Genomic DNA, 25,882 nt, shown 5'->3' on the forward strand with positions numbered 1-25,882 from the left:
CTAGTTTTGGCAATGAACTGGCTGTGAGGACGCGGCTCTATGTGGCACAGTGTTAATAAAAATGGCACTGGTTCCAGTGACAGCAACTCTCTATTCACAATGGCCACGAAACGCTGTCGCTGTTGACGCTGTCGTTATTTACTTCTCTTGGGAAAAGAAAAAGAAAAGAGAAACACACCAGTGAAGACATCATACAGACAGCACGATCAATATCGACCTGGAAGAGGAAGCTTAATTTCACTTCTCTTTTTCTGTTGTTTTGAATTTTCACAACTTAACTAGCATCCACACATCTCTGGCAAGCGACAGCATCTTTGTATATTATTTAGAAAATCTCTAGTAGATATTCACAGTTGCTTGACTGAATGGCAAAAATACCCATGAAGTCTAAAATTGCTGGTTTAAGTCGTCTAAAACATGGATGCCAAGAGTTCTTTAAAGTACTGGAGGTTCACCGTCGTCGTAGACTATTTAATGGATTCAGATTCAAAGTGTAAAAAAATCTTGCAGCGTGTTGCCTTTGAGCACGAACACACATATTCATACATACGACCATTCATTTTCTTGTATATATATAGAGAGAGATCTGTAGTAATATGGAACAATGGAGATACCTTCAATTACATCTGATGGTCATGATGTGACACATATTCCACAAATTCTTCTTGATAGAGGAGATTCTGTTCTGTGAATGGATGCTCTACAGGAGCGTTTACATGAGAGCAGATTTCTGTACAGTAAAACAGCACACATAAAAACATGAGGACATCAAAAGAAAAATATCCCACGCTGATTGTGATGTTTAAAACGTTGTTCAATTCTTTTTTTTTTATTCTAGAAAGGGAGGCAAGGGTTTATTTTGGGGGGATGAGGCAGGGGTGCTGCTTTTCTCCCATGTTTTTTTTTTCTTTTTCCCCACACTACACAGTAGTTTCGTTCTTCCAGGGTCCAGTGCGTATATTCCCTGTGCTGTCCGAGGTGTACAGGAGTCCTTCGTGCAGGCCCCCTTTTAGAATCCCGTTCTGATTGGGCGGGTTCTGGGGGTAGGATTGTCTGCGCGCTGCGTGCATCTCCAGGTGGTGATGTGTCGCCATGGGTTCCTCCTCGGCCACCTTGCCGCAGCCACACAAGAAGATGCCCGTGTCGCCCGCCTCCGCCGGGCACAGGGATGGGAGGAGGTCTGCCTTGGCACAGCAGATGTGCCTGTGGCAGGGGTTATGGCACGCCAGGGCCTCGTGCGTGGTGGCTGCGGCGGCGGCGGCGGCGGCGTGGCACGTGTGATGCCCGTCGTGGTGGCCTTCGTGGGCCAGGTGTGGACAGATGTGGGCATGACGCTCGTGTGTGCTGTGGGGGCTGTCAGTGTGTGAGCTGTGCACGCTGCCTCCGTCCACGCTGGAGGGGATGTGATAGGCGTACTCCCTCTCGCTCGCCGCTCCGCACGTGCCGGAGGCCGACCGGCGGCTGAGGTGACGGCTTTTAGTCCTGGTGCTGCTCTTTAGGCAGGGGTGCAGCTGGATGCCCGGCCTGTAGCCCTCGGGGTCGGCGTGGAGCAGCACGTGAGTCGCCGCCGGCTCCTCCTCCATCAGCTGCTGGCTGTGCAGGGCGGCGCAGCACGGCGTCACCGGCGCCAGGCACGTCACGTGGTTTTGCGACGACGGCAGGGCGGCGTGTTTACAGTGACTCAAGCTGCCGTGACTGCAGCTTATCGGCGTTTTCCCCTGACACGGCGAGTCGTGGTGGCAGTGGCTGTGGCCGTGGCCGTGTCCGGGGGTATCTCCGTTCACGTTGACCTTGGGCCGCGCCTGAGCCGGCCCGTGGGCGCCGGAGCAGGCGTTGGCTCGCCGGCCGGGACAGCAAGAGCACCAGCAGTGCCAGACGTCGTCACGCTTGGCACAGTGATGGATGAGGATGAAGAGGCCGAGGGTGACGGAGAAGGCACCGTAGAGGCAGCTGAAGATCATATCCAGGAAGTGGCCCTGCGACACGGCCAGAGCGCCGAAGGTCCAGGTGGCCAGGAACAGGAACAGGGTGAAGGCCGCCGTCCGGAGCTGAGCCTTGAAGGAGTGCTCGTTGGCCAGCAGCGCGGGGTTGATGGGGACGCCGGGGCAGCCTGCGGGGCAGTGGCTCCCACCGGGTTGGGCTGCCAGGGCGCCGGGCTCGGCTCCCTGATGACAGTGAGTGGGCACGTCGACCGCAGCCAGCCTCTGCTGCTCCTCCGTCAGCTGCTTGAGCTCGTACTTCTTCTCGGGGTGTCGCCGCAGCTGGATGAAGGTGCAGAGGAAGTAGATGCAGGTCACCAGGGCGATGAAGGCCACGGGGCCGAAGAAGGCCCCCAGGCTGGGCTCCCAGGCCATCCAGCAGCTGCAACACACAGCAACACCGGCACCTTTTAATACTTGGATTCTAACATGTATCTACAATGCAAACAGCCTCAATATAAAACACACAACATCTAGGTTGTTGCTGTTTTGACTTCAGAGAAAAACTAATTCAAACACGCACCAACGGGGAACAAAAGCCTTACAGTGGATGTGTGTGTCAAAACATGGAGTCTATAAAAACACATACCCACCTTTGTTCTTAAAAAAAGGTTTATTTTTGGAAATAATTAATAACAACTAATGAGGAAAGCGCTTTGTTGAGGTGTATAAAATCAACAGTGGGCGTAATTTAACCTTGAGAACTGAAGTAAATCTAGGACTTACTATGGTGCTTGCTCCCCGCTGCCATAGTTGTCTATGTTGACGGCTGCTGTGACCCCGCAGATGATGAGGGGCACTCCACCGCTGACCAAATAAAATCTGTGAGGGGACAGAGAGACAAACAGAGGAAGAGACGAGACCAAAGTGTTAAGACTGTGAAAAAAACATTCACAAATCCTGTATCTCTGGATTACAACAGCACACTGTCAAAATATGACTGAGAAACAGCATTAGACGCAAGACAGAGATAATAGCAGCAAGATCCAAACAGACAAAGTGACAGATACGATTACAGTCTTGTGCGGTGAGTGAAGCTCTCGCACCAAACAACTCTGCTTTCTCTCAATTTAAAGAACGAATCATGACGCTGAGGAGCAGACGTGTGGACACATTTGTCAGATATCCTTTCTCCCACTTTTCCTCAAACATGACCATCCCAAAATACCTCAACACCTATGTATGTGTGCGATTTTTTTTTTTGGTGTGTTTGTTTGTGATCACGCTCTGTGGGTGCGATCACACCAATAGTTTGTTTTCTTTGCTCCAAATTAACGACTAAAGTTTCACCGGGAAAACAAATCTGTTTCCTGTCGATGAAAGTGCTTGTCAGGACTCATTGCTGCAATTTAAAGCATCTGCTGCTCATGACAGCATGAGAGACGTAGAAAGAAACCTGGATTAGAAGTGGGTAGAAATTTAACTGTTCAGCTTTGTACACGCACGGTAACACTTTGTACCTTTGAAGTTGCATCCTCAAGTTAGTTTGATTTATTTTCCTCATGCCACTGCAGCTCTCTTAAAAGACAAACCAAGAAACAATCAACATTTTAACTGGCTGGGAGCAGTGATCACAATCTCCTGTTCCAACAGGAACCATTCTGATGGGTTAAGCTGCATTCATACACAACAATAGTGTACTGTACGTTGGTGGGTTGTGTTTTTTCAGGCACCTGAGAGATAATAATACAATGCTGGAATATCAGTTTTAGTAAATACTGCAGAATACAGAAGTTTTAAAGGTCCAGTGTGTAAAATTAAGGGAAAACAGTGACATGTATCATTATATTATTTATCTATTAAATAATTATATTGTTTATTTGTGAACGTGAAACTCTTGAAACGTGCTCTCTGGTTGGCTGGATTTTCCATTCCATACAAACATGGCAGCACAAGATGGCGACACTCTCTAAGCAAGACCCTTGCTATATGTACATAAAAGAAGAATTACAAGGCTCTGAAAACCAAACTGATTTTATTTTATAGCGATTATACACCTATACAAATTGGTAGTATATTCAGATTTTGCCAATAAACCTTGACAAATATTACACACTGGACCTTTAAGTCTTATCAGTCACCATAACACTGCACAACTGTTATTAATGTACCATGAGGAGTGGTTGGCAGAAAATAGAAATATGACATTCACAGTGCAGAGCAATGGTGCAGTTGCACTTAAGTTGCAGCATGTTGCTGTTCTGACTGAGCTGTTTTGGCCAGAGCCCTTTGCGACAGTCACCCCTGCTGTGGCCCAACTTTTTCACACAGCGCTGCAGTCTGAGCACAGCATTAAGGCACTGACGCACATATGCTTGTATCTCGCCTTGGTGTGAGCATCACGGCCGTGTGCTGGCGCTGAAATTACCACCGTGCACCCACAAGATGCAATTAAAAAGTCTTACTTGCAAAAGAGAGCTTGGTGACGGTGAGATTATCTAATCAAATAAAGAAACTACATGAAAGAACAGCAGTAATAGTGGAAGAAAGAAACTGAGCTTAACACCACTACAGTCCCTCCTTACCCCCGGGGGATGCTGTAGTGTTGACGCCAGAACTCCTGCTGTTTACATTGTTTCCCTTCCAGAGAATATTCTGATGTTTGCTGGTAAACTGGTAGGTATGTGAACGGCGACAGTTGCGTCACAGCAAATATACCACCGGCTTTAAGAATTCAGTGCACAAACAAAGCTGCTCCCTCTCTGCGGCGCCCTCGTCCTCTCTCTCTGCACTGTCATCCACTTTCCTATAAAACACTATGCTATTTCCTCGTCCTTTCTGTTCAATCTAAACCTCTGTCACTGCTCTAACCTTTCTGCCACTCCATCTTCCTCCATCTTCATCCTCAGTCTCCTCCCTCTGTCTCCGTCTCTCTCTCTCGTTCTCTCTCTCTCTCTCTACCAATCTGTCATCCGTCACACAGCAGCCGTCCCAAAAATTCAATTACAATCAAGATGTTTGTCAGGGCCGGTTGGTGAGAGGTGGTTGGGTGGTTGGGGGGGGGGGGTTAGGCAGCGGTATTACTGGCCTGTCACTGTCTATGAGTGGAACAGTTCCCTCAGGGGACCCTCCTCCAACAGAAAGCCATTTACACACCCGTCAGCCAGATAAGCATAAATGAGAAGAACTAGTGGATGTTAAAGCGCCCTGTGCTTTATAACCCTCATTCCCCTATATCTCCTCCAGGAAAGCCTCCTTGTGTTTCCTATACAGGCCTGTGTGTACATGTGTAGCACACACACAGAAAATGTATCGCATGTGTGATCAAATGACAGTCTACTGGTATCCTGGGTCTGTACAGAACGCTGCTCTTCACATTCAAATTCTCACCACACACATTTTCACACATTTTTTTTTTATTTATTTGCTGGCCATTCTATTAAAAAAGGCCTTCAAACTCTGACAAAATGGCTGTGTATGCAGAGTCATGCTTTTCAGAGAGTTTAGGAACAGTAATTATCTGATATAAATAGACCCTGAAGTGCCTTTTAGCCAGAAGCTACAGTGACTCCCCCCAACCTTGTGCCTCTGCTGATGCACTGTCCTCTGTTTGGTGACTATGTGCTGTCCTCTCTCTGGACCTGCTCCAGGATATACATAGCACAGCTAGGGAGACAAGTGGTGGTCATAAAGCTCCAGCAAAGGGCAAAGGCTGATGGGTAAAAGCAGACTATGCAACAGCAATGTATGTAACGAGCCTTGGACTGAAATCTGCATGCATGAGTGCCCTTTAATGAACAGATGGAGCTTTTTAAAGCAGCTCGTTTAACATTTCGGGAAATAAATTTTGGGTCCAGAGAATATTGATATCACTGCTATTATATATAGCAGATAGCCAGCAGCAGAGCCAGATGAAGCTAGCATCATAAAGACTGGAAACAAGTTAAAGCAGAAGTAAGTGATATATTTGTGTTAATATAAGTCTTAAATAGTTATATCTTCCGACAGCAATCACTTACATAGAGTGTTTGGTCTGAAACACGGGTCTGTCAGTCACTCTGCTCTGCTCTGAGCCGAGGAGAAAACATTTATTGTATCCTACAGTTTTTATCCAATGAGGAGAGAGAACGGCATGCAGGGCTGTGTGTGCAGCCAAGGGACGCCGTGAATGTGGCGACGTAGGGACGAGGACTGTTATGGTGCGTTCAAGGCAACTCGTATTTTTCCGACCGTGAAGTCGTACCAGTTCGATCTGGTACGAGTTCACCGGTCGGAAGTTACGAGTGGCCGTTATAGTGACTTTCACCGGTAAAACAGGTCGGAAAAACACGAGTGGGTTGCCTGGAACGCTACAAAGTCGTAAGTTGTGACTTGAAGCTGTAATTTACGATTTCAAAAGCCTGCCTGGAACGCAGGATTAGCGAAAACGACCGGACCACTTACTTCTGCTTTAAATCAGCTTTCTGAAGGTAAGTGAATTCACCCACTAACACCTAAAACTAATGAACTAATTTGATCAAATAAACATATTTAAAAAAATATAGACATTAGCAGATATTTGACCCTGTGGACAGAGCCAAGTGATGTGTCTCATTTTGCACATACTCACAGATGCTATTTTAAGTGCACAAAACTGCACATGTTTATTCACATTGTGGTCACATGTTACATGTACCAGCAACATATTATTATTTTTTTTTTACAATGGTAGAAAATTAACTTTAAAGCAGAAGTAAGCGGAATGTTCATTGAGTGCCAACCACGTAATTTCTCGTTTTTCGTTCCCATGCGTTGAGTGCCAAAAAGGAGATTTTTCGTTTTTTGCTTTTTTTTTATATTATGAAAATAGACACTTTAATACACATTATATGTAAATTTGGGGACTCTACGACGAGGAGAACTGAAATAGATGACGATCAAAGTCACATGACAGCTCATGATCTGGAAGTTTTTATCATAACTCGGCTTCTGCAAACGGAGTTCTGCATGCAGATGCAGCGCAGCTGCTCCGCAGCTGCTCTGCTCTCACCCGCGCTGCTGCAGCAGCTCGGAGCTGAACCAGGAAGCTCTCAGCCGACAGTCCCGCCCGGTCTTCACCTCGAGCAACACCGTGTCCTCCCCAAAGTCCTCCCGCGGTAAAATCTGATGGTCTCTGGGCCAAAGCAGACCGGTACCACCGACCCGTACCACAGCAGGACCGCGACCACCGGCGGGACCGTTGTTCGCGAGCCGCGGTGGCCGACAGACCCTCACGCTCCGCGGCGAGTGGCTGTGACATGGCACGGTGCGTCTGTGTTATTGTTGTTTAGTGGCGCCCCCCCCTAGCCAGGCTAGCGCCGCCTACTGGTTCCGGCAAATTTCATTTGCCTCAACAATGTAGTCAGGACACTAGCAATGCGTTTCGGTTTGCTCCGTCCGCCAGAGCGGACGGACCAATCAGCGAACAGACGGGTAAGTGAAGGCGATGACGTTGAACTCAAGCGCTCAAGATTAACCTATGAGCTTAACCGGTGTATAGCACACGTGACCACCAAGCAGCAGCGATTAGTTGAAGCAAATGTAAGCAACCGCCTCCCGGAAGCAAACGAATCCCTATGGCTCAGGTTCAGACGCTTTTTGAAATGTAATGAAATAAGCGGCTGATGCATCAGGCTAGCCCCCCCCGCCCCCGCTGGTGGATTTGTGAATAGAACAACCAGTGTTGTATATATTTATCTTATACGAGCCCTTTGATCCAGAAATGCGAGTGTCAGAAGAGCGACAGACACAAACAGCGCACCTTTCATAAAAGACGCTCTATCTCCTTTTCTAGAAAAAAAGGAGGGATTTTGGTGAAACCCAGCCATGTTTAGCTTGAGTTTTCTCAGGAACGGAGGCACGTAGAAACAAACGGTTTGTGGTCATTTGAAGCATTAAGTTAAACCTTTCAATTGAGCTACAGTATGTGTTGGTGGCAATAATATAGAATACACTATGGCTCTACATAAAAAGTCAAAAATGGTCTAAATTGCCGGTACACTTGACTAAAACTTTGGAAAGGAGCGCGGCACTCAATGAGTTAATATAAGTCTTAAATAGTTACATCTTCCGACAGCAATCACTTACATAGAGTGTTTGGTCTGAAACACGGGTCTGTCAGTCACTCTGCTCTGCTGTAAGCCGAGGAGAAAACTTTCCTTGTATCCTACAACCTTTATCCAATGAGGAGAGAGAACGGCATAAAGGGGCGGTCCTCTCTGTGTGTGCAGCCAAGGGATGCGCGTGAATGTGTTGACGTAGGGACGAGGGCGGGGACTGCTAACTCCATCGGCTGACAAGAAGTTAGCCAAAACGACCGGATCGCTTACTTCTGCTTTAAAACAATGGACACTTTCGATCGTAATCGGACACGATATTGGCCATTTAAAGGGCATTTCCAGTCATAATCAATGTTTACCTCAGATATTAGGTCACCCATGATCAGTTCATTTCATACCGTCCATACATGCAGTGTGTGGAAGTTTTTGTTCAAGAATATATCGTTTTTTCAATGTTCATTTATGGGCTCCGGACTAATTTTAAAATTGTTCTGTGGTCGCAAGTAGAGTTGTTTTCGAGGTAAATGCAGAGACTGCTTGCTGAAAAACTGCCCCTGAAAGCATCAGCGGTTGCATGAGTTTACCTCGAAAACAACTTTGTCTCGTAACGTTCCGTTATTATCTCATAGCGTGGTGAATGTGCAGGTCACAACTTGTCCACGAGAACGCTTTGGAGTTGCTGGATTGTGTATTTGCTGAGTTTGATGAGGGAAACCAAGAAATCCCATTAGCCTCCGCAGCGTAGCTCTGAGCAGCTCACGGCTCTGCTCTGCCGTTCTAAAAATAGCTTGCACCGACAATTAAAGGTAACAAACCTACTGCTATGACTATAAGGATTATGGCAATGGGCCAATTTGCCAAAATGTTGAACTATCCCAAGTTTAATCGATAGTGTAGTAGTAGAGAGACAGGAAATGGGGAGGCAGAGAGAGGGGGAATGACATGAAGCAAAGGGCCGTCCGAGTTGGGATTTGATACGGGGCTAGCTGCCACGAGAACTGTAGCCTCTGTACATGAGGCGGCTGCTCTACCAACTGAGCTAAACGACACCCCACGACTGCAGTGTTTGACATCCCTGTTAACACAGAGTAGTACTACATGTGAGTGCACTGATTTAGAAGTAGCTTTTCCCCCCCGTTTACATCCACAGGGCTAAACTTAGCCACTTACTGGCTTAGCTCAGTGACTGACACGACTGAGAGTGGTGTTAGTCACTGTCAGTCATGTGACACGCCAAGAAAGGGGCCAAATGTATTTCAAAAAATGTTTAAATATTTCCTGTTCCAGTCTAGAATATTATTTTTACCCCCTGTTGTTCAGTGATGACAGCCCTTTAATGAGTCTACACAGATGTTCTGCCGCTTCATTTTTGATAGACACTTTATCTCATAGTTCATGCACGGTCAGCCACTCGTACTACTACATACTTAAAATCCAACTCAAGACAACGGTATACAGGCAGGATAATTTCATTCTGTTTTCTAACCTCACCTGTTTATAGTTCATATCTGGAGTTTTCCAAGCAGACGGAAATTGTTGTCTGGAGGTGAAGTGTTACTTTAGAGGAATGAGTCCCCCCCCTCCCACCATCACACTATAGATACTAACTGCCAGTTAATAGCATGAACAGAGGCGTTTAATGTGTGTGGTCCAACACAGTGAAGCAGATTTCTGACAAAGGTCAGTGTGATGGTCCGCTGGATACGCCAGCAGACACCGTCAGGAGCGGAGAGACCGGAGAAGAGGTGGATGAGGAGGAATAGGTTGGTTGTTGGGAGGGGGTGGGGTGGGGGTGCTCAGAGGAGAAATTGATTTGTCTCCAGCTGCTAAGTCTCATTGCATGAGCCTGTCTGACGGGGAGCATTACAGTCAATCACTGTGGATCAACTTGACTGCTGCGCCACACGATCCCTCCACGTGCCCCAAGACAAATGATCTCATTCACAAGCAGTGCATGATGGGAGAGTCTCAAGAATGTTCCATATAACAACCCCCCCCCCCCCCCCCCAAACACACACACACTCTCCCCAAATCATGCAGGTGTCAGAGGATTTGCTTTGCCAGGAGAGTGCTGCTTATAGGTTGAGGGGATTCTTATCTGACGGGGACCTTATCCTCAGTGGCTCTCTGTGGATATTACTGAGCACCTTTAATAATGTCAGATATACGATGCAGCTGAGTTTTTAGATTCTTTATAGATATTCATTTCAGGTATATTGGTTATAAATATCTTGGGAGTGCTACATATGTCACATTCCTCTGAATCCTCTGAACCCCCCCACCCTTCTCTAAGATACTCCAGCAGGGTTCATATCAAGTGCAGCTCCTCATGTTTAAATAATTTTCATGTGTGGGGTCATTCGCTGTGTCTCCTTCCAAAAAAAAAAAAATTCTTCAGAAAGTTCATGAAAATTCAAGCGACTGGAGCAGCGCTTGATATCTTCCAACAGCTTTAAGAAAATGGCAGTGAATACAAGATGACAAACAAGCATTTGTCACGGAGCACCCTCTGTTCACCCTCCGTATCTCTGCTCTAAAACCTTCCCATAACGGGATTTCTCCTGGAAGCTTCTGAAGTTCAGCTCTGCAGCACAGTTGCGATGTGCAAGAAGAGCTCACACAGCACCTTCTCACTGCAGAGGAAGAGCACCGCACGTGTCCAAAAGCTGATCCTCTTACACATGCCAAATGTCTGGAGTAAGCACAGAGGGAATGAAATTGAGAAATAGTAGGGAAAAAAGCAGAAATTCCATTCTGATGTGTGTGTCTAAGCAAATAGGAATGAAATGGGTCAAAAGGTTAAATACATTTCGATTTGTGATAAAGCTCCTGGCTCAGCATTCTCCTGGGGACCTGAGCTAATTAGTTACAGCGTTTTGGGGTGATGCCATAGTAACAGGTTGTTTTAAGTTATTCGCTTCTTCTTCATCCTTCCTCCTCCCCCTCCTCCTGACATTCCTGCCTTCTTACCTTACAGGGCTGGAGGAAGTCTCAAACAGAATAACTGAGCTAAAACATTTACTACAGACTGCAGCTTCTCCAGGCAACGCGATGTAGATATACCTGTGGGAAAACTGCAAAATCTGAGGTTTTTATAATTGTTTAAATTTGTTTCTTAAATAAAAAGGGTTAAAAAAAAAGAACAAACACACATTAACTGGACTGGTGAACTCTTCTTGTCTGGTATACGACACATTCATTTTAGATGAGCTCCAAATCTCTGTCTTCATCACTATCGTCAGGTTTCAACTGTCCTTTCAACTGATTTTATAGTGGATGGCAAAGGTACATTAAAGGTTTAAATTATTTGCAAACTAATTCAGATAAAGTTAGGTAAGGCAGGTGGGTGGAAAAGGGGGGCTAGGAATTTAGACCATCTGGAAAAACATCCCATCCAAAAGAAAATCCACACAGAAATGCTAATATCACTTAATTAATACTAACTGATTACTACCTACAAGCAAACACAATGTACTTTGCACATCATTTCAGCTCAAGAGTAAAAAAAATGCCACTCCAAAGGAAATGGCTGTTTGACAGAGAAAATAGTCAAACTATAGCACTGCATTCTTTAGCTTTTGAAGTGGCTAATTCCTGTCCACAGCAGTATATTGCTCAGCTTCAGTGTCAATGCTATTTCAGGTACACAATGACTAAGTACATCACACATCATGTCAAATAACTATCAACTAGCAAGAACTATCAGGTGTCGTTTGGTTGTAGCTGTTCGCTTCGTGGTTAGCGTGGCAATACATTTGACAAAGACTGTTACACCCATGTGTAAATCCTGTTTGGATGAGTATTTCCCTCCTCAATATAATCTGTGGACATATTTTGGATCAAATCCCTATTTCTGCTAAATTCAAATTAGTAGAAATCTTCCATTCAACCATATAACTCACTGTTAGTGATGAACTGATCAGAAATGTTACATAAAGACCCCAGACAAACGCCTGTCAGTGTGATACGCCTCCCTCTGTCAGAGTTATTGTTGCTAAGCAGCAGTTTGCACCTCGAATGTCTGTCACCTCTAACAGGAGACTCTGATTTAAACAGAGCTCAGTTCAGAAATTTGACTTATTAAAAGGAATCCACTCGACTCCACTAATCTCTGGCATTTATCAGCCTAATTTTCACATTAAGTGAATCATTACCCTTCAAAACCTAAACGTCTTCCCTTGTGGCGGACAGTGACTCAGATTAAAAATGCAATTTCTTAACATGAGCAAATGTGAGCGAAATCCACAAGGAGAGCCAAATGGTATAAATAGGAAGACCTGACAGCCGTGTCACTACACAGTGAACAAAGCCAGGGGCTTGAAAGAATGCAAACTAGCGGTGGATGTCTCTGCAGATAAACGATGCAATAACTCATCTGTGTGAAGCTATTGTTGCCCTCTAAAGGAAACATGAGCCAGCAAACACCTGAAAAAAACACATAAGCTGGTATAAATCAACAGAGACGCAATTATGCATACGCTCAAACACAAACACCCCTCTGCAAGGACAAAGTAACCGACTAGCGCTGAGATTGTCATTAGAGCAGAGGAAGGTGATACACCTTCATTAAAAATTACTATTTAACTTCAAATCAGTGGAAGAAAGCAAGTACATTTACTCAACTGCAATACAAATATTGTAGTTCTTACACCACTCTTCTGAAACAAGAGGTTTTTCAATCCCTTTGGTTTGTGTTTATGTGCTGTGAATTATTTCCTCTTTACATTTCTCAGATGGCTCCATTTAAATATTATTTGGAAGTTAAACTCTCCAATATTTCACAAAAAGTAAAGATTGAATCCATAGTCCAGAGAAATTAACACAGTTTTTTTTTTTTTATATCACCACTTTGTGTTTTCTTACTACCCACTTTATCATCTCACAACACTACCAGTTTATCTTCGGAGGGGGCGCCATATAGATTGGGAACTATTGGATGGTACAACCAAAGTGTAGATGAACCGGGTATGAACAGCTACAACAGCGAAAGGCTGTTTACACAATGATACATCAGCAATTGAATAATGATATAATATACAATGACATTAGTCACAGGGGCATTTTTACTTATGGTAATATTTCTGTTCTAAAGTAAAGTTTTACTTCTCTAACTTCAATGTATTTTTAAATTGTTGTATCAGTCTTTTGACTTATGTAAAAACTTTTATCCGTGAGCATGTTTTTTCCATCACTGCTGATAAATAAAAGGAATAGCTGCGATTGTGAAAGACTTGTACATCATACATCTCACAGTGTCAGCCAGGCCACATGCTGACAAAAATGAAGAAGAAAAAAAAAAAAAAAAAAAAGCAAATAATTGTGCGGTGAACCAGTCCTTGGCCTCTGAAGACACACACACAGCAAGCAGCGATGACAGTGCAGGAAAGATCAGAAATACTAGTCTCAAATACACACACACAAAGGCAAAAAATACACACCCACAGCTTTTTATGTACTTTTCCGTCTACATGCAGTCAGGGTCGAGGAGGATTGCAGGGACATTTGTTCTTACCTCAACAGGGGCTGTTTAGGAGGTGGAGGCGGGTCACCATCCTGGCTCTGCGGAGGCTTCTTGGTCACCTGCTTATAAATGTTCCTCGCTGTCACCCCGAGCCACAGCATGGTGGACAGAGATGAGTAGTGCAGCACGACCCCGACCTGAGATGGTTTGACAGAGGAGGGTCAGCCAAGTTATTTATTTGACTTTTATGAACTTAACATACAGTCAAAAGTCAAACTTAATGATATCCCTGTAATTCAGAGACGATATGTTCAGTCAGAGCTGCCGGAAGAGCTCTCGAAAACATGATCAATGTCACTCCAAGGGTGTCTCCGCAGACAGTTTCCTTCAAGACCTGACTGCTTTGTCTCATCCTTCACTAAGAGACAATGGTACCAGAATGGAAAGTAAGGTTCAAAAAGTGCCACTGAATCATCAAGGTTGTCGGGGATAAGAGCATTATGGTGAGGTTGTACCGCTGGATACAGAGCAGCTCTTATCAGCTGAGGTAGAGGACATGATGAGCGCTCTGTGAATAACAAATCTGAATATAAATGATAGGCACGTTGACAACTATCAGTGCGTGATTGTTTTTCCAAAATGCACTGTATACATCGCCGTTCCTCCTTGTTTTAATATTCATGAATTATGTTTGAATAGGGGAACTGAACTTTGTTTAAAGGCTTTGCCAGCTCATAGACGGACAGATGGAGAAGATGGAGAGATGAGAGTTGCAGGGGAAAAAAAAGAAGACAGAAAAAGAGAAATGGAGGGAGAAAATTAAAATGCGTCTTTTCTCCACCTACTCAATCTGTTCATGATGTACTAGAAACCTGAGATATCCAATCAAATGCTTCCTCTGCAGCCTGAGAGGCCCAGGGACCGAAGCGAGTGTACCAGAGTCCAGATGCTAATTGGAAGTGTCCTTGTGCTGCTTATAGAGAGCAGAGAGCGGGTGGTAAGTCAATCACTGCTGCGGAGTCTGCACACTACTGAGCTTCATTAGTGCCAAGAACAGATAGTGAGGACGTGTGTTTGTAATATGGAAATAAGAGGGGGGGGGGGTTCTCAAATTGAGAGTATGGTGCAGATGGGGGAGGAGGGGAGTGCACACATTGATCATAACTGGCTGATTAATGTCCGACATAAATAAGACGGAACAGCCATGTTGTCCATCTGGCAGTTTTTCTAAATTACAGATCACACGGTTGGGGTCTGCTCATCAGTCATCAAGCATGTACAGCACTAATACATCAGTAACCCAGGTTTAAAAAAAAAAAAAAGTCCTGTATGAGTGTTGATAAGAGGAATTTTCATATATAATCAACTGGTGTTGATTTGTGTAGTGTCACCTGTTCAGTGTAAACAGGACAACAGCTGCTTATTTCCTGGGTGCACTCATGGATGTCTTATGGGAGCTGGTTACCGGAGTCAAAGATGGCACCTCGCCACTTCTATGAAAATTGCTTGTGCAGCACATTCGTCAAAAAGGCTTCCTATCTTGTGTGTTTGTCTTTGGCAAGGTAGTTGTGATGTTCATGCCTGTTCACTTACGACTGGGACCAATCAACACACAGACAGGAATATTGCTTTGTGAATGCGGCTAAAGGAGTTAAATTACACACCTGGGGAGAAGCTGGGGTAAAAATGGGTTAGATAATATTAATTATAGCTTAGGTAATGATTAGGGATGTCTGCTTTACACAGTCATATGTTAATGTTTTACTGGTTGTTTCTGCTGTGCGCTTTCACCTGATGTACCTGTGTTAATATAGAATCCGATTAAATGCATCACTTCAGCCAGGTTTACATGCAAACTTTTTTGTGATTCTGATTCAAATCATTCCAAATAAAGATTTCATGTCAGCTGTTCACATGTGATACAATCTATTCTGATCTGGTGTTTACATGAGGTCACTGCATTTGGCCACTAAGTTGGCCCAATCAATATGACTGGATGTGCCAGTTTGGGCTAAAATTATAAAGCCTACAAATGGCTCAGGTCATTTTTCTTTTTGGCTGGGTTTAGGCCAAGAATTAATGCTCGGGAGTCGAGCCACGTTGAGTCCGGGTTTCAACACCTGCGGGCTGGGCCGGGTCGGGTTTTAATTTTAAGGCATTGTCACTACGCATTTACGTCGAGGCAGAGGATGTGCAGAAAGGATGCAACCAGACAACATTCCGTTTCACCGTTTACATGATATACAGTAGTATTACTTTTGATCGGTTTAGGAAAAGGAATATTCTACTCTGAAACTGAATGAAATTCCTTTTGGATTGGGCCTGTATATTCTGATTCAGGTGTTTATATGGAGCATTTTTACTCACTTTGGACATCTAAACCGACTCTAATTGGAATTTGGCTCCATGTAAACCCAGCTAATGTGTCCCCATTGAAAACTTCTGTCACATCACACTCTGTCATCACTTGGGATAGCTGTCGTCAAAAACTCACACTACAACAACGAGTTTCTGTGGACACAAAAGAAGTGACGGACCCTGCTGGGTTGCTTTAGTTCAGTGCTTCTTGACTTAAAGGGATATTTCAACATTTTGGCAAATTGGCCCATTGCCATAATCCCTATAGTCATACAGTAGCAGTAGGTTTGTTACCTTTAATTGTCGGTGCAAGCTATTTTTAGAACTGCCAAGCCGAGCCACGAGCTGCTCAGAGCTACACGGAGGCTCATGGAATTTCTTGGTTTCCCTCATCAAACTCATCAAATACACAATCCAACAACTACAAAACACTCTTGTGGACAGGTTGTGACCTGCCCAATCACCACACTATGAGATAATAATGCCATGTTACGAGACAGTGTTGTTTTCGAGGTAAATGCCGAAAAACTGCCCCCGACGACGGGAACGTGCATCAGTGTTTGATGAGGGAAACAAAGAAATCCCATGAGCCTGTGTAGCTCTGAGCAGCTCGCGGCTCTGCTCCGCCGTTCTAAAAATAGCTTGCACCGACAATTAAAGATAATGAACCTACTCCTAAGACTATAGGGATTTATGGCAATGGGCCAATTTTCCAAAATGTTGAAATATCCCTTTAAGAAGTTGTGAAGATGGCTACCTGTTAGTGGTGTTAAAAAGCAACTTTGTGTGCCTCGAACACACCGAACCCCGTTGGGAAGGGATATGTGTGTGACATTTTAGTTGGTGTTTGCTGTAAGCAAAACATTCATTTGATAGTCGTATGCTAGTGGAAAGATTTATGTACCCAATATAGCAACAAAGCATAATAGTTTATAGGGCAATAATCTAATGCAGTATAGCAGATGAAAATATCAAAGGTGCTTAACTTCCACTTTGGAGGATCACATACTCCATCACTATTCATCACTTTTTTGTCACCTCTAAACTTTTACTTGCCAACTAAGGTCTGTATTGATAAAAATGCTGATGCTAATATCTGTCATCACTTTCATTAACTTCTGTTTGGTCTTGGGTTTCACCTGTCAGGCTACAAACAGGTTGCCTACTTTATTGATGGGGCTTGTTGGAAGCATCTGCAGCCTGATAGTAAGTCTCCCACCTGTTCTTCTGCAGTGTGTCTAACAATCTATCTTAATCTATAACACATTTATACTTTTATCCACACTTTATCTCATAAAAAGACAACAGAGTTAAACATCCATCAAAGAAAGGGCAATAAAGCACATTGTAAAGATGGAAATGTAACATTATCTGTCACAGAGGCATCAGGTCTCTCGAATGAAACTTAATTTTACTTTCGGATTAGTATGTGATTTTCTTTTGATGAATCCTCGCTGCCAGTGTTTAATATCAGAATAAAATAAACATTATTACACTTTCGGTGGGAAGAGAAAATGTGAAGTTATTAAGAGCTATTAAGAAGTCTGTTACTCAATTAACTTTATTTTATGCTGCGGTGAATCCAAACTTTACATATCAGATGCACACAATGGAACAATATGAAATGTGTGACTATTTAATCAGAGGGAAACTGCAGACAGTGAAACGTAGCAGCACACACCAGTAAGTAAAACACTTCATGCAGTATGACTGAGGATAGCTGTGTTAAAAGGTACAAACAATATAAAACAGTCCCGGGGAATTTTTTATCACGTGTGGGTGAGAGAGAGTGATCCTTCACTATAAATCTAACAATTTAATAACCTGGTAGACAGCACTGTCTCTGACCTAGTAGGTTCACCAAATATCAACATAATGTTCTTTAAACTGTGAGTGACTCAGTAAGTCACACAGTGTTTCAAAAATAAATACCATTTGGACTTGATTATGTGTTGAAATGACATCTGTGTCTACACTGACTGAGTTGCGACAATCATTCTCTGCTATTTCACTCATTTTATGAGTTTATTTAGTACGGCACCTTCTAGCTTGAGTGTGGTGCGGCGTATTCTGAAAGGAAAACACTGTCAAAGGAATTGTTTCAAACACTCTAGCATATGCTCAAGGTGCTATACTCTAAAGCTATGGGCATATTCATTATATCAGCTCCCTACTGTTTTTGATGCATAAGTAACCAGCCTACCGGAAGCTTCTTAGATGTGGGTAAATGAGCTCAGGAACACTCAAATTGGACCCAATGAAAGTACAGAGCAAATGACTGCAGATACTGTAATGTCTAGAGCCTTTTTCCCCATTTCCTTTCTTTTTTTTCTTCTTTTTACGCCATCACAACTAATTTCACAGTGACACACTAATGAGGAAATCCTCTGTATAGCATCTTTAAACTGACAGTCAGATGTAACCTCAGATCTAGGTCACATCGTTAACTATGTATTTTTTTTTGGTTTTGTTATTTTTTGCTAAATAAATAAATTAATAAGTTTATTTAACGCTGCTCACACTCTCTGAGCTGAGATGTGTAATCTGAATTTTGATGGTCCGGGGTAAAATGAGGTGACATAAGGGAAAACAAGGATCTACTGTATGTTGTTCTGCTGCTTAATACAGACAAACAGACGATGTAATGTGACAGCTGGGGTGCTGCTCAAATCAATGACAAAGTGGGCTTCGTTGGGAGAAGAGATAGGAATAGAGATTAGAGACGACTTTGACTTTGAGGTCGTGGAGACATGGGTGACAGTGCCTCAGTGGGCGGGGAGGCGGTGCAAGGCTGAAAAGTGACATAGAGATCGAGCATATAGGATGCAGGTGGAGATGGTGAGGGAGGAGGGGGGGCTGGGTGAGGAGTGCATGCTTGAAGTGCTGCGAGAGCTGCCAAAGCTGGTTTCTGAGCTCCTTGAAGTTCCTTCTGTCGGAGGGAGAGCGTGTACTTATGTGTCCCCCTGGGAGGGGAGAAGGGGGCTGCATATGTGTGTGTACAGAGGGAAGGTAGGATGATTGGGGAGGGGGGGGGGGGGGGGGGGGGCTGAGAACTCAGCAGGCACAGCGTGTATCTGGGTGTGTATTTGAATGTGTATGTGTGTGTGCGTCTGTGTGTGTCCTGCGATCACACAACTCCTCAAGCAGTCCTGTAATTATCCTAAATTGTGTCTGGTGGGGCCTGCCGCCATCCCAGTGGAACAGCAGACAATCTGGGCTCCTGCCCAAATCTGCAGGGAGTTATCCTGTTAGCGGTGATTGGCTAAAGGAGGAGCAGCAAAAAATATCCAAAGGCCCTGGGATAAAATTAGAGAAATGAATGAATGCTTAATGAGTTAAAGAGCAAGAGCAGGGCAAAATAAGGTGGCGTGGCTTTGTCAACATCACCTGCATGGACACTGGTGGTGTGAGGGTGACGGTGTGTGTATCATTGTAAGTTTTTGGGTGCCACAGTTTTAACAATTGGTGTACTTTACGAAGTGATTATAATCTGTAATTCACAAACGCATTAATTGCTAATTGATAAATAAATTAGATTAATAAATTGCAGTCTATTATTTCTGTATAAATCAGTTGTAAGCAAAAAAAAAAAGAAAAGTACTTTAGGTGAATCTTGAATCCAGTAAAACTTTGATGAACAGTTCACTAATTCATCATCATCCATTTTTGATGAACAACTGGATTTGATGGATTATTAGTGGAAGACTCTAATCACAAATTTACAACTTGTTCAAGTTAAATTAAATGCATTTCTCTTGTTCTAATAAGCAAGTACGATTCAATGAAATTAAATTCAACTATATTTGTAAATGATCAAATCATTTTACAGGGTATGGACATGACCCTGTAGAGAAAATGCAATGCAATGATGCATTTAGGACCAGTGATGGCATAATGTTAATCCAATAGTTATTGTTAATGATTTCTTTGCACTGGTCTTTTAAACATTAAAGCCACAGTAATGCAAACAAACAGAACAAGTCTGAATATTTGTCCCAGTGGTAAGTGTTCATTCAACTGTTTTTATTCTGTTATATTAAAATTCCTTAAAGTGAACATCTTACAGAACATCATTATATTTTTATCAGATATTATATATCACATTGTGTTGTAGCCTACTGTATTATAATACTGATGACTCACCCTGCAATCTAGAGTGTATGCTTGTAGCCTACAGTTTATCCAATCAATCAGTATGAACATCATTTAAAACCACTCTGGCTGTTAGCTTGTGGGTTGCAGTATTAGCAGAGCATTATCATGGGTCAGAGGTGCACGCTTGATGTTAGTTGTCAGAAACTTTGTTTACATTTGAAAGAACACGGCTGAGGTTCATTTTATCCACTTGTGCCTTGGCCCCCTACTGTCGGTCTGATAACGTGGGTGAGAGAGGTCTGGAGGCCGAGGGTCAGCCTCTGCATTTCCATATCTCTCCACAGCTCCACATCACTCACAAAGCCACACGCATTTCTCACTGAACTATATAATGCCCTCACATTCACTTTCATCTCAGCTGACATTGTGATCCAATAATCATCTGTTAATACAGGACAGTCAATTTACTACTCGGGCTCCAGCTACAACTTATTAACCTTCAACAAAGTGCCTCATTAGAAAATGCTATCAATAAATTATAAAACCTGCATATTGTGGATAGATATGGAGCAGGTTACAATGATGAGGGACATTCACAAAGGGAAATTCATCCTCAGGGTGTCTGTCAGGAGCCTGAGGACACAAATTGTTTCTATATCTGGTAAAGTTATTAATCTGATGTTAAACAGTAGAAGCTGCTGTTTTATGACAAAGCGCAGCCGTTTTGTGTCAGTCACAGTTGTGGTGGAGAACTTGACGGCTGTGACACGAGCGGTGACTTCTCGCAGACTTCCCCTGTCACCCAGTCTCCTGCCAGGCAGCTCAGGCAAAGCCGGCTGGCATGAAATATGATGCTCTGTATTTCAGCCTGGTGGAGGTGGAGTCTTTACACTATGGAATAACAGGCCACCTAAAGTGCCTGTGACAGCAGAAGAGGCAGCTGAGATCCCAAACACGCTGCAGCTCGCAATAAAGGGAGCGCACAATGCCCACTCATACAAAAAGATGGAGCGAGTGAAGGTACAGTCACCAAAAACTGTGTGTGAAAAGTATAGAGGATGTATAGCATATCAATCTCTTGGTGGCTGTATACAGCAAAACTGCCCACCCCTGCTGAGGACAGCTGACAGCGGAGGATGCTCTGCTCCAGCTGAAGCTTCCTGCTCACAACAGGAACAGTTCCAGCTATCAATCAGTGAGAAAGAGATGCCACGAGGACCATATGGTTTTCAAATCATATGAAAAAGCGAAAGAAGAAACAAGTCATTTTTTCATTCTCACTCTCTCTCTTAGTCTCTACCATATGGATATAGATTTGAACTTCCCTAAACATCTGTGCCATCGCTCCCTTCAGAGTGATTTCTTTTTGTTTTTCCACCGCCTTTAGAATATTATATCAGTCCTGTATTTGATATATGCAGTATAATTTCATATCCTCCTTTCTTTGTGAATAAAAACCTAACAATAGTCAGATACTAGCAGGCAGTGAAACATTTCCGTGCCTGCTTTCAAATCTATCCTGACATCCCAAATCTCCATGTCCCTCCACGTGTCTCGGTCTCTCATTCATAACTGTGGGCTGCAGAGACGGAGGCACCACCCATGTGACCGCACACTGATTGCAAAGAGAAGGGGGAAAGAAAAAACTGCAGCGACAAAGCACTCTCCTTGCATCACATGATGGGGCTGGCTTCCCTGTATCCATCATCATAGGCAGTGGTAGATTGTAATGTGTGTCAGTAGCAATTATGGTGATCCGGAGAGACTTCAACCCTTTTCCTTTATCTAGTTACAGTATATCTTCTAGACCAAATGTTGACAATTTCTCATTATGGACAAACTGGCTGAAAAAGTGGGGAGGATACTTGACAAGCTGCTGCCATGGAGATGCCTTTATCTAAGTAAGAGGGATGAGGCTTAGTGGAAGTAAAAGTAAAGCTAATCTCCAGTCACATGGAGAGCAACAGAATGAACATGCAGACAATACAGCCCCCCAATCCAATACATCTGTCCTAATAGCTCTGTCAGGCCGCACCGGGCTAAACGCTAGTATCAGAATGCTAACATGCTCATAATGACATGCTTATGACATGCTGATTTAATGCATGTTTACCATTGTTTATCACATTAGTTTCGCATATTAGCATGCTAATGTTTACTTATCAGCCATTAAACACAATGTGCATCTGGGGCTGATGGGAAGGTCGAAGTTTTCCATGTGTTAAGTTTTTGAAGTAAAGTTTGACCTGATAATGGTTCAGTCAGGTGATTCATTCTATAGCTGTGAAATGATTCAGAGGATGTACCAATTTGGTGATCGATCAAGTGATTGATCCACTGGGAACTATGAAGACCTGTAAAAACGTGCTATGTTGAGATATTGATAGAATAAAGACCAGTGGGTATTCACCCTATGGACAGTATAAACGTCATGATTATCCACCCAGTTCACCAGTCCCCCCAGTTCTGGTACCAACTCTTTGAGAGAACATCACCAGCCTTTGTCAAGTCTAAACTTGTACATGTGTGTAACGACTAGAGACTTTTTGATATTCTCAATAAGAAAAAGTGCTCATGAAAAAATGATTACAAAAATTTAATAAAACTGTCATTGTATTCATGATGCTTCCATGTAGTCAATTGTCATACATTAACCGAGAAGTCAAAATTTCAGGGAAAACAAACTTTTTACAAAAGATGAAATGACAAGACACATGTATATACTGCCACTTTCCATGAGATAAAGTGATGTAAAATTTGGGCCATAACACCCACCACTAACCTTAGGCAACAAAACAGAGCACAGTCTGACAGAGTGCACGCATTCATGATGAGAAAGCCTGAATCATCAGGGCTCATTGTGCCAACACTTGAGTAAAGGAGTGACCAGACCATACATGCAGCTGAAGCATGAAGGTACTCTATCCACATACTACACTCAGTGGCCTGGTTGCCATCACCTGAATAGACATTCATAATCAATTTTCTGAAAAGCTTTGAGTGGGATGAATGAAAAGGGAATGTACTTACTGCTTGACAGATGATGGGGTATTTGATTCGGTTGATGCCGCCGGCAAACACAGCGAAGGTCAGAGCCGTGTGGAAACAGAAGTTGAGGAGCATATGCCATCCCTTCCGACTGATGCGGATTGCGCTGCCATAAAAGATCGAGAACCAAAAATTAGCAAGCACATACCATAAAGCAAGATCTCATTGATATTCAGTTTTCAAGGTATATTACCCATCACTTATGATTTAAGCCAGTCTTTTTTACAAGGTCTGCATAAAGCGGCCTTTTTTCTTTTACCTTGCTGCGACCATATAAATTAACAACCACAGAAGAGCCCGGAAATGCTGCTCATAGACTCTGAGTAGTACAAACAAGCCATTACATCCTCCACCGCCAATGCAGGTGCTGATTAACAGAATATTTTAAAGCACACTAAAAAATTGTAACCTTGGTTCAACTTCAAAAAGTGAGGTAATGATTCACATTCAATATTTTCAAGCTGAGTAAACATAATTAAACCAACTCAGACTGACTTTTTAGGCAATGCATACCATTTCTCAAATTAGGGCTAATCTAAAAATACATTAATAACTGTTGGGGGCTGTTTTCTTTTTAATTTTTACTGCATCAAATTGCACATTATTATTTATGCCTATTGCATTACCAGAGATACAACATGTGTATGTGACACAGGATTTTCACCATCAACTCATTGAGCTTAAATTGGGCATCATCATAGTCATCATGATCATCATCATTATGAACCATCATGCACACAAATTCACTAATCGTTAACAACATTGACTCCTAATGATTAACTGTCTTGTAGTTATGACACTGTGGAACATCACACCGTGAACAAAACGGGGACACATATAAATTCAGGGTTACACCAATGAGATGCTACAATATAAATTCATACTAAATAGAATATTCTGTTATTACTACTTGAATGAATAAAATATTGTAGACTTAGAAAATAGTTGAATGAACCACACTGTTTCTTACTTGAACTTACAGAAACAGCTCAAAGACTCAAAGTAAAAAAAGTCAAAAATTGAACATGACCTATATTTTTTGTCTGCTCTTCGCCCAAAATCAGTAGAACTGCTATACTACTACTGTTTTACGCATTCTTTTATTTTGTTTCTGTTTGTATTATTACTGCATGAAAAACAAATGATTTCCTCGCAAGGCTTCTTTATGAAATCAACAAAACAACAAGATCATTCAGTAACATTTGCTGACAGAGGAATAATAGTTACATAAAAGTTGTTTCAAATCTTAAGGGGAAAGAAAACGATAAAAAAAATCCAGAGAATCAGTTTTAAGAAAAAGGAAAGAGAATAATCCTCAGTTGACAAAATGGTAACACTTCCCACAAACTGTGTAATCTTTATTTCAGAATGATGGACCTCAGGCAAAGAACTATTCACAGATTCCAGTAAGAGCTCAGTGAGTTATTCAGTGTGCTGCCTTCCTACACAGCTCTTTTATACACTTTCACACATACAGTGCATGCAGTGATGTATGCACACAACCAGGAATCACTGCTGGTTTTGATGTTGAAATAAAAAGGGGTTGCTTCCACATGGCTGGACCAATTGAAGTTTGCACAATGTAAAATAACGCAATTGTATGCACTTTGTGAAATATAGTGTCAGCCAGGGGGTTACGTAGCCTTGGGCAGGGCACTTAACCCACATTACCACTTTCTATCCAGCTGTTAGAAGGTAGAATAAGTAGGTCAGAAAATACCAACATAGATGTCTTACTGTGAGAATTAACAGACCATCCATTCTTTTAATTACTTCCCTATGTCAGATCTGTACAGTCACTGTCACCATTTGAAATTATATAACCCTTTGCAGGAAATCTCCACTCCCCAAAATGGAGGAGCGGAGCCCCGGCTGCACGTGAGCCAACTGTAGATGAAGCAGTGGCTCAGCAGTGAGCTATGAGGCGTGTCTGGGGCTGGGCTTCACTGCTCTGCGTGAGGGGAGGGAGAGTTAAAGCTGCTGTTGTTGAAGCCTCTGCTGCGGTCCAGGTACTGAACTCCATCCAGCAAAGAGGCCATAAATCAGGCCAGCTCCTGGCCTCCCTGGAAGGGGGTTTTCATAGGCTCTGCTCTGGGCTTTCATTGGGTCAAGTACATTAGCCTGGCAACCCTCCATATCCCCATCTTGCAAAGGGTAGGGGGAATAAAACTGTCCTCTCTCTGCATCTGCTCTCTCACCCTGCACCCGCTGCTGAGCCAACTGTAAGGGACAATAAAGCTATGGGCTGCATATTATTGGACATTATACAATGGTTAATTTTAGCCAAGTAATTTCACCGGTGACAGACTCGCTTCGAAGCCCAATCAACCCAAGGTAGCATCACAGGTACAGTATCAGCTCTGTTACATGAGGATGTGGCTGTGTGATAATTATGATGGAGAACAGGGAGTTATACTGAAGTTACTGGACTGTTACTGATCAGTAACATGACATAAAAATATTGATTTACCAGTACAGCAAATCTCGTGAAACTGACAAGATATTGAGTCTAATGAATGTGCCAAACCATGTTAGTGTAGAGAAATCTACACACTGCTATGAACAGGACTCATTATCAGCTTTTGAGAGACATACATATTAGTAGCGTGCCTACTTGCACTTGTTCATTTTTGAGTCAGACAGAAAGTCCAATACTTTAAAGGAATAGTTCACCAAAAAATGAAATGAAATCATTATTGACTCACCCTCATGCTGATGAATACTCAGGAGTAGTTTTTTAGTCCTCAAAGTGCATCTGGAGACCTGAGAGGGGGGTTTGTAAGATATAGAGTTTACTCGAAACTACGTCATTTAGGACATTTTTACAGCCTTAACAGTTCCCTATTGAATTTTTGGGATTTGAGATTCATCACGTGAACGTGAGATACATCCAATACAGGACTGTTTAGGCTGTAAAAATGTCC

General features: G+C 43.1%; 1 protein-coding gene across 1 annotated transcript in view; it reads right to left on the minus strand.

Annotated features, from left to right (window-relative positions):
- Positions 1–920: 920 nt before the first annotated feature.
- adgra1b (adhesion G protein-coupled receptor A1b) overlaps positions 921–25,882 on the minus strand; it is a gene marked incomplete at both ends in the record, with an annotated part of 168,525 nt that continues 143,563 nt past the window's right edge. Inside the window, 4 exons of the mRNA XM_083987586.1 lie at positions 921–2,361; positions 2,706–2,801; positions 13,509–13,654; positions 22,941–23,064. Coding sequence (XP_083843712.1) covers positions 921–2,361; positions 2,706–2,801; positions 13,509–13,654; positions 22,941–23,064 — 1,807 coding nt within the window. The remainder of the gene's footprint in view (positions 2,362–2,705; positions 2,802–13,508; positions 13,655–22,940; positions 23,065–25,882) is intronic.

The sequence above is a fragment of the Trachurus trachurus genome (genome assembly GCF_905171665.1).
Source record: "Trachurus trachurus genome assembly, chromosome: 15".
Classification (NCBI taxonomy): Eukaryota; Metazoa; Chordata; class Actinopteri; order Carangiformes; family Carangidae; genus Trachurus; species Trachurus trachurus.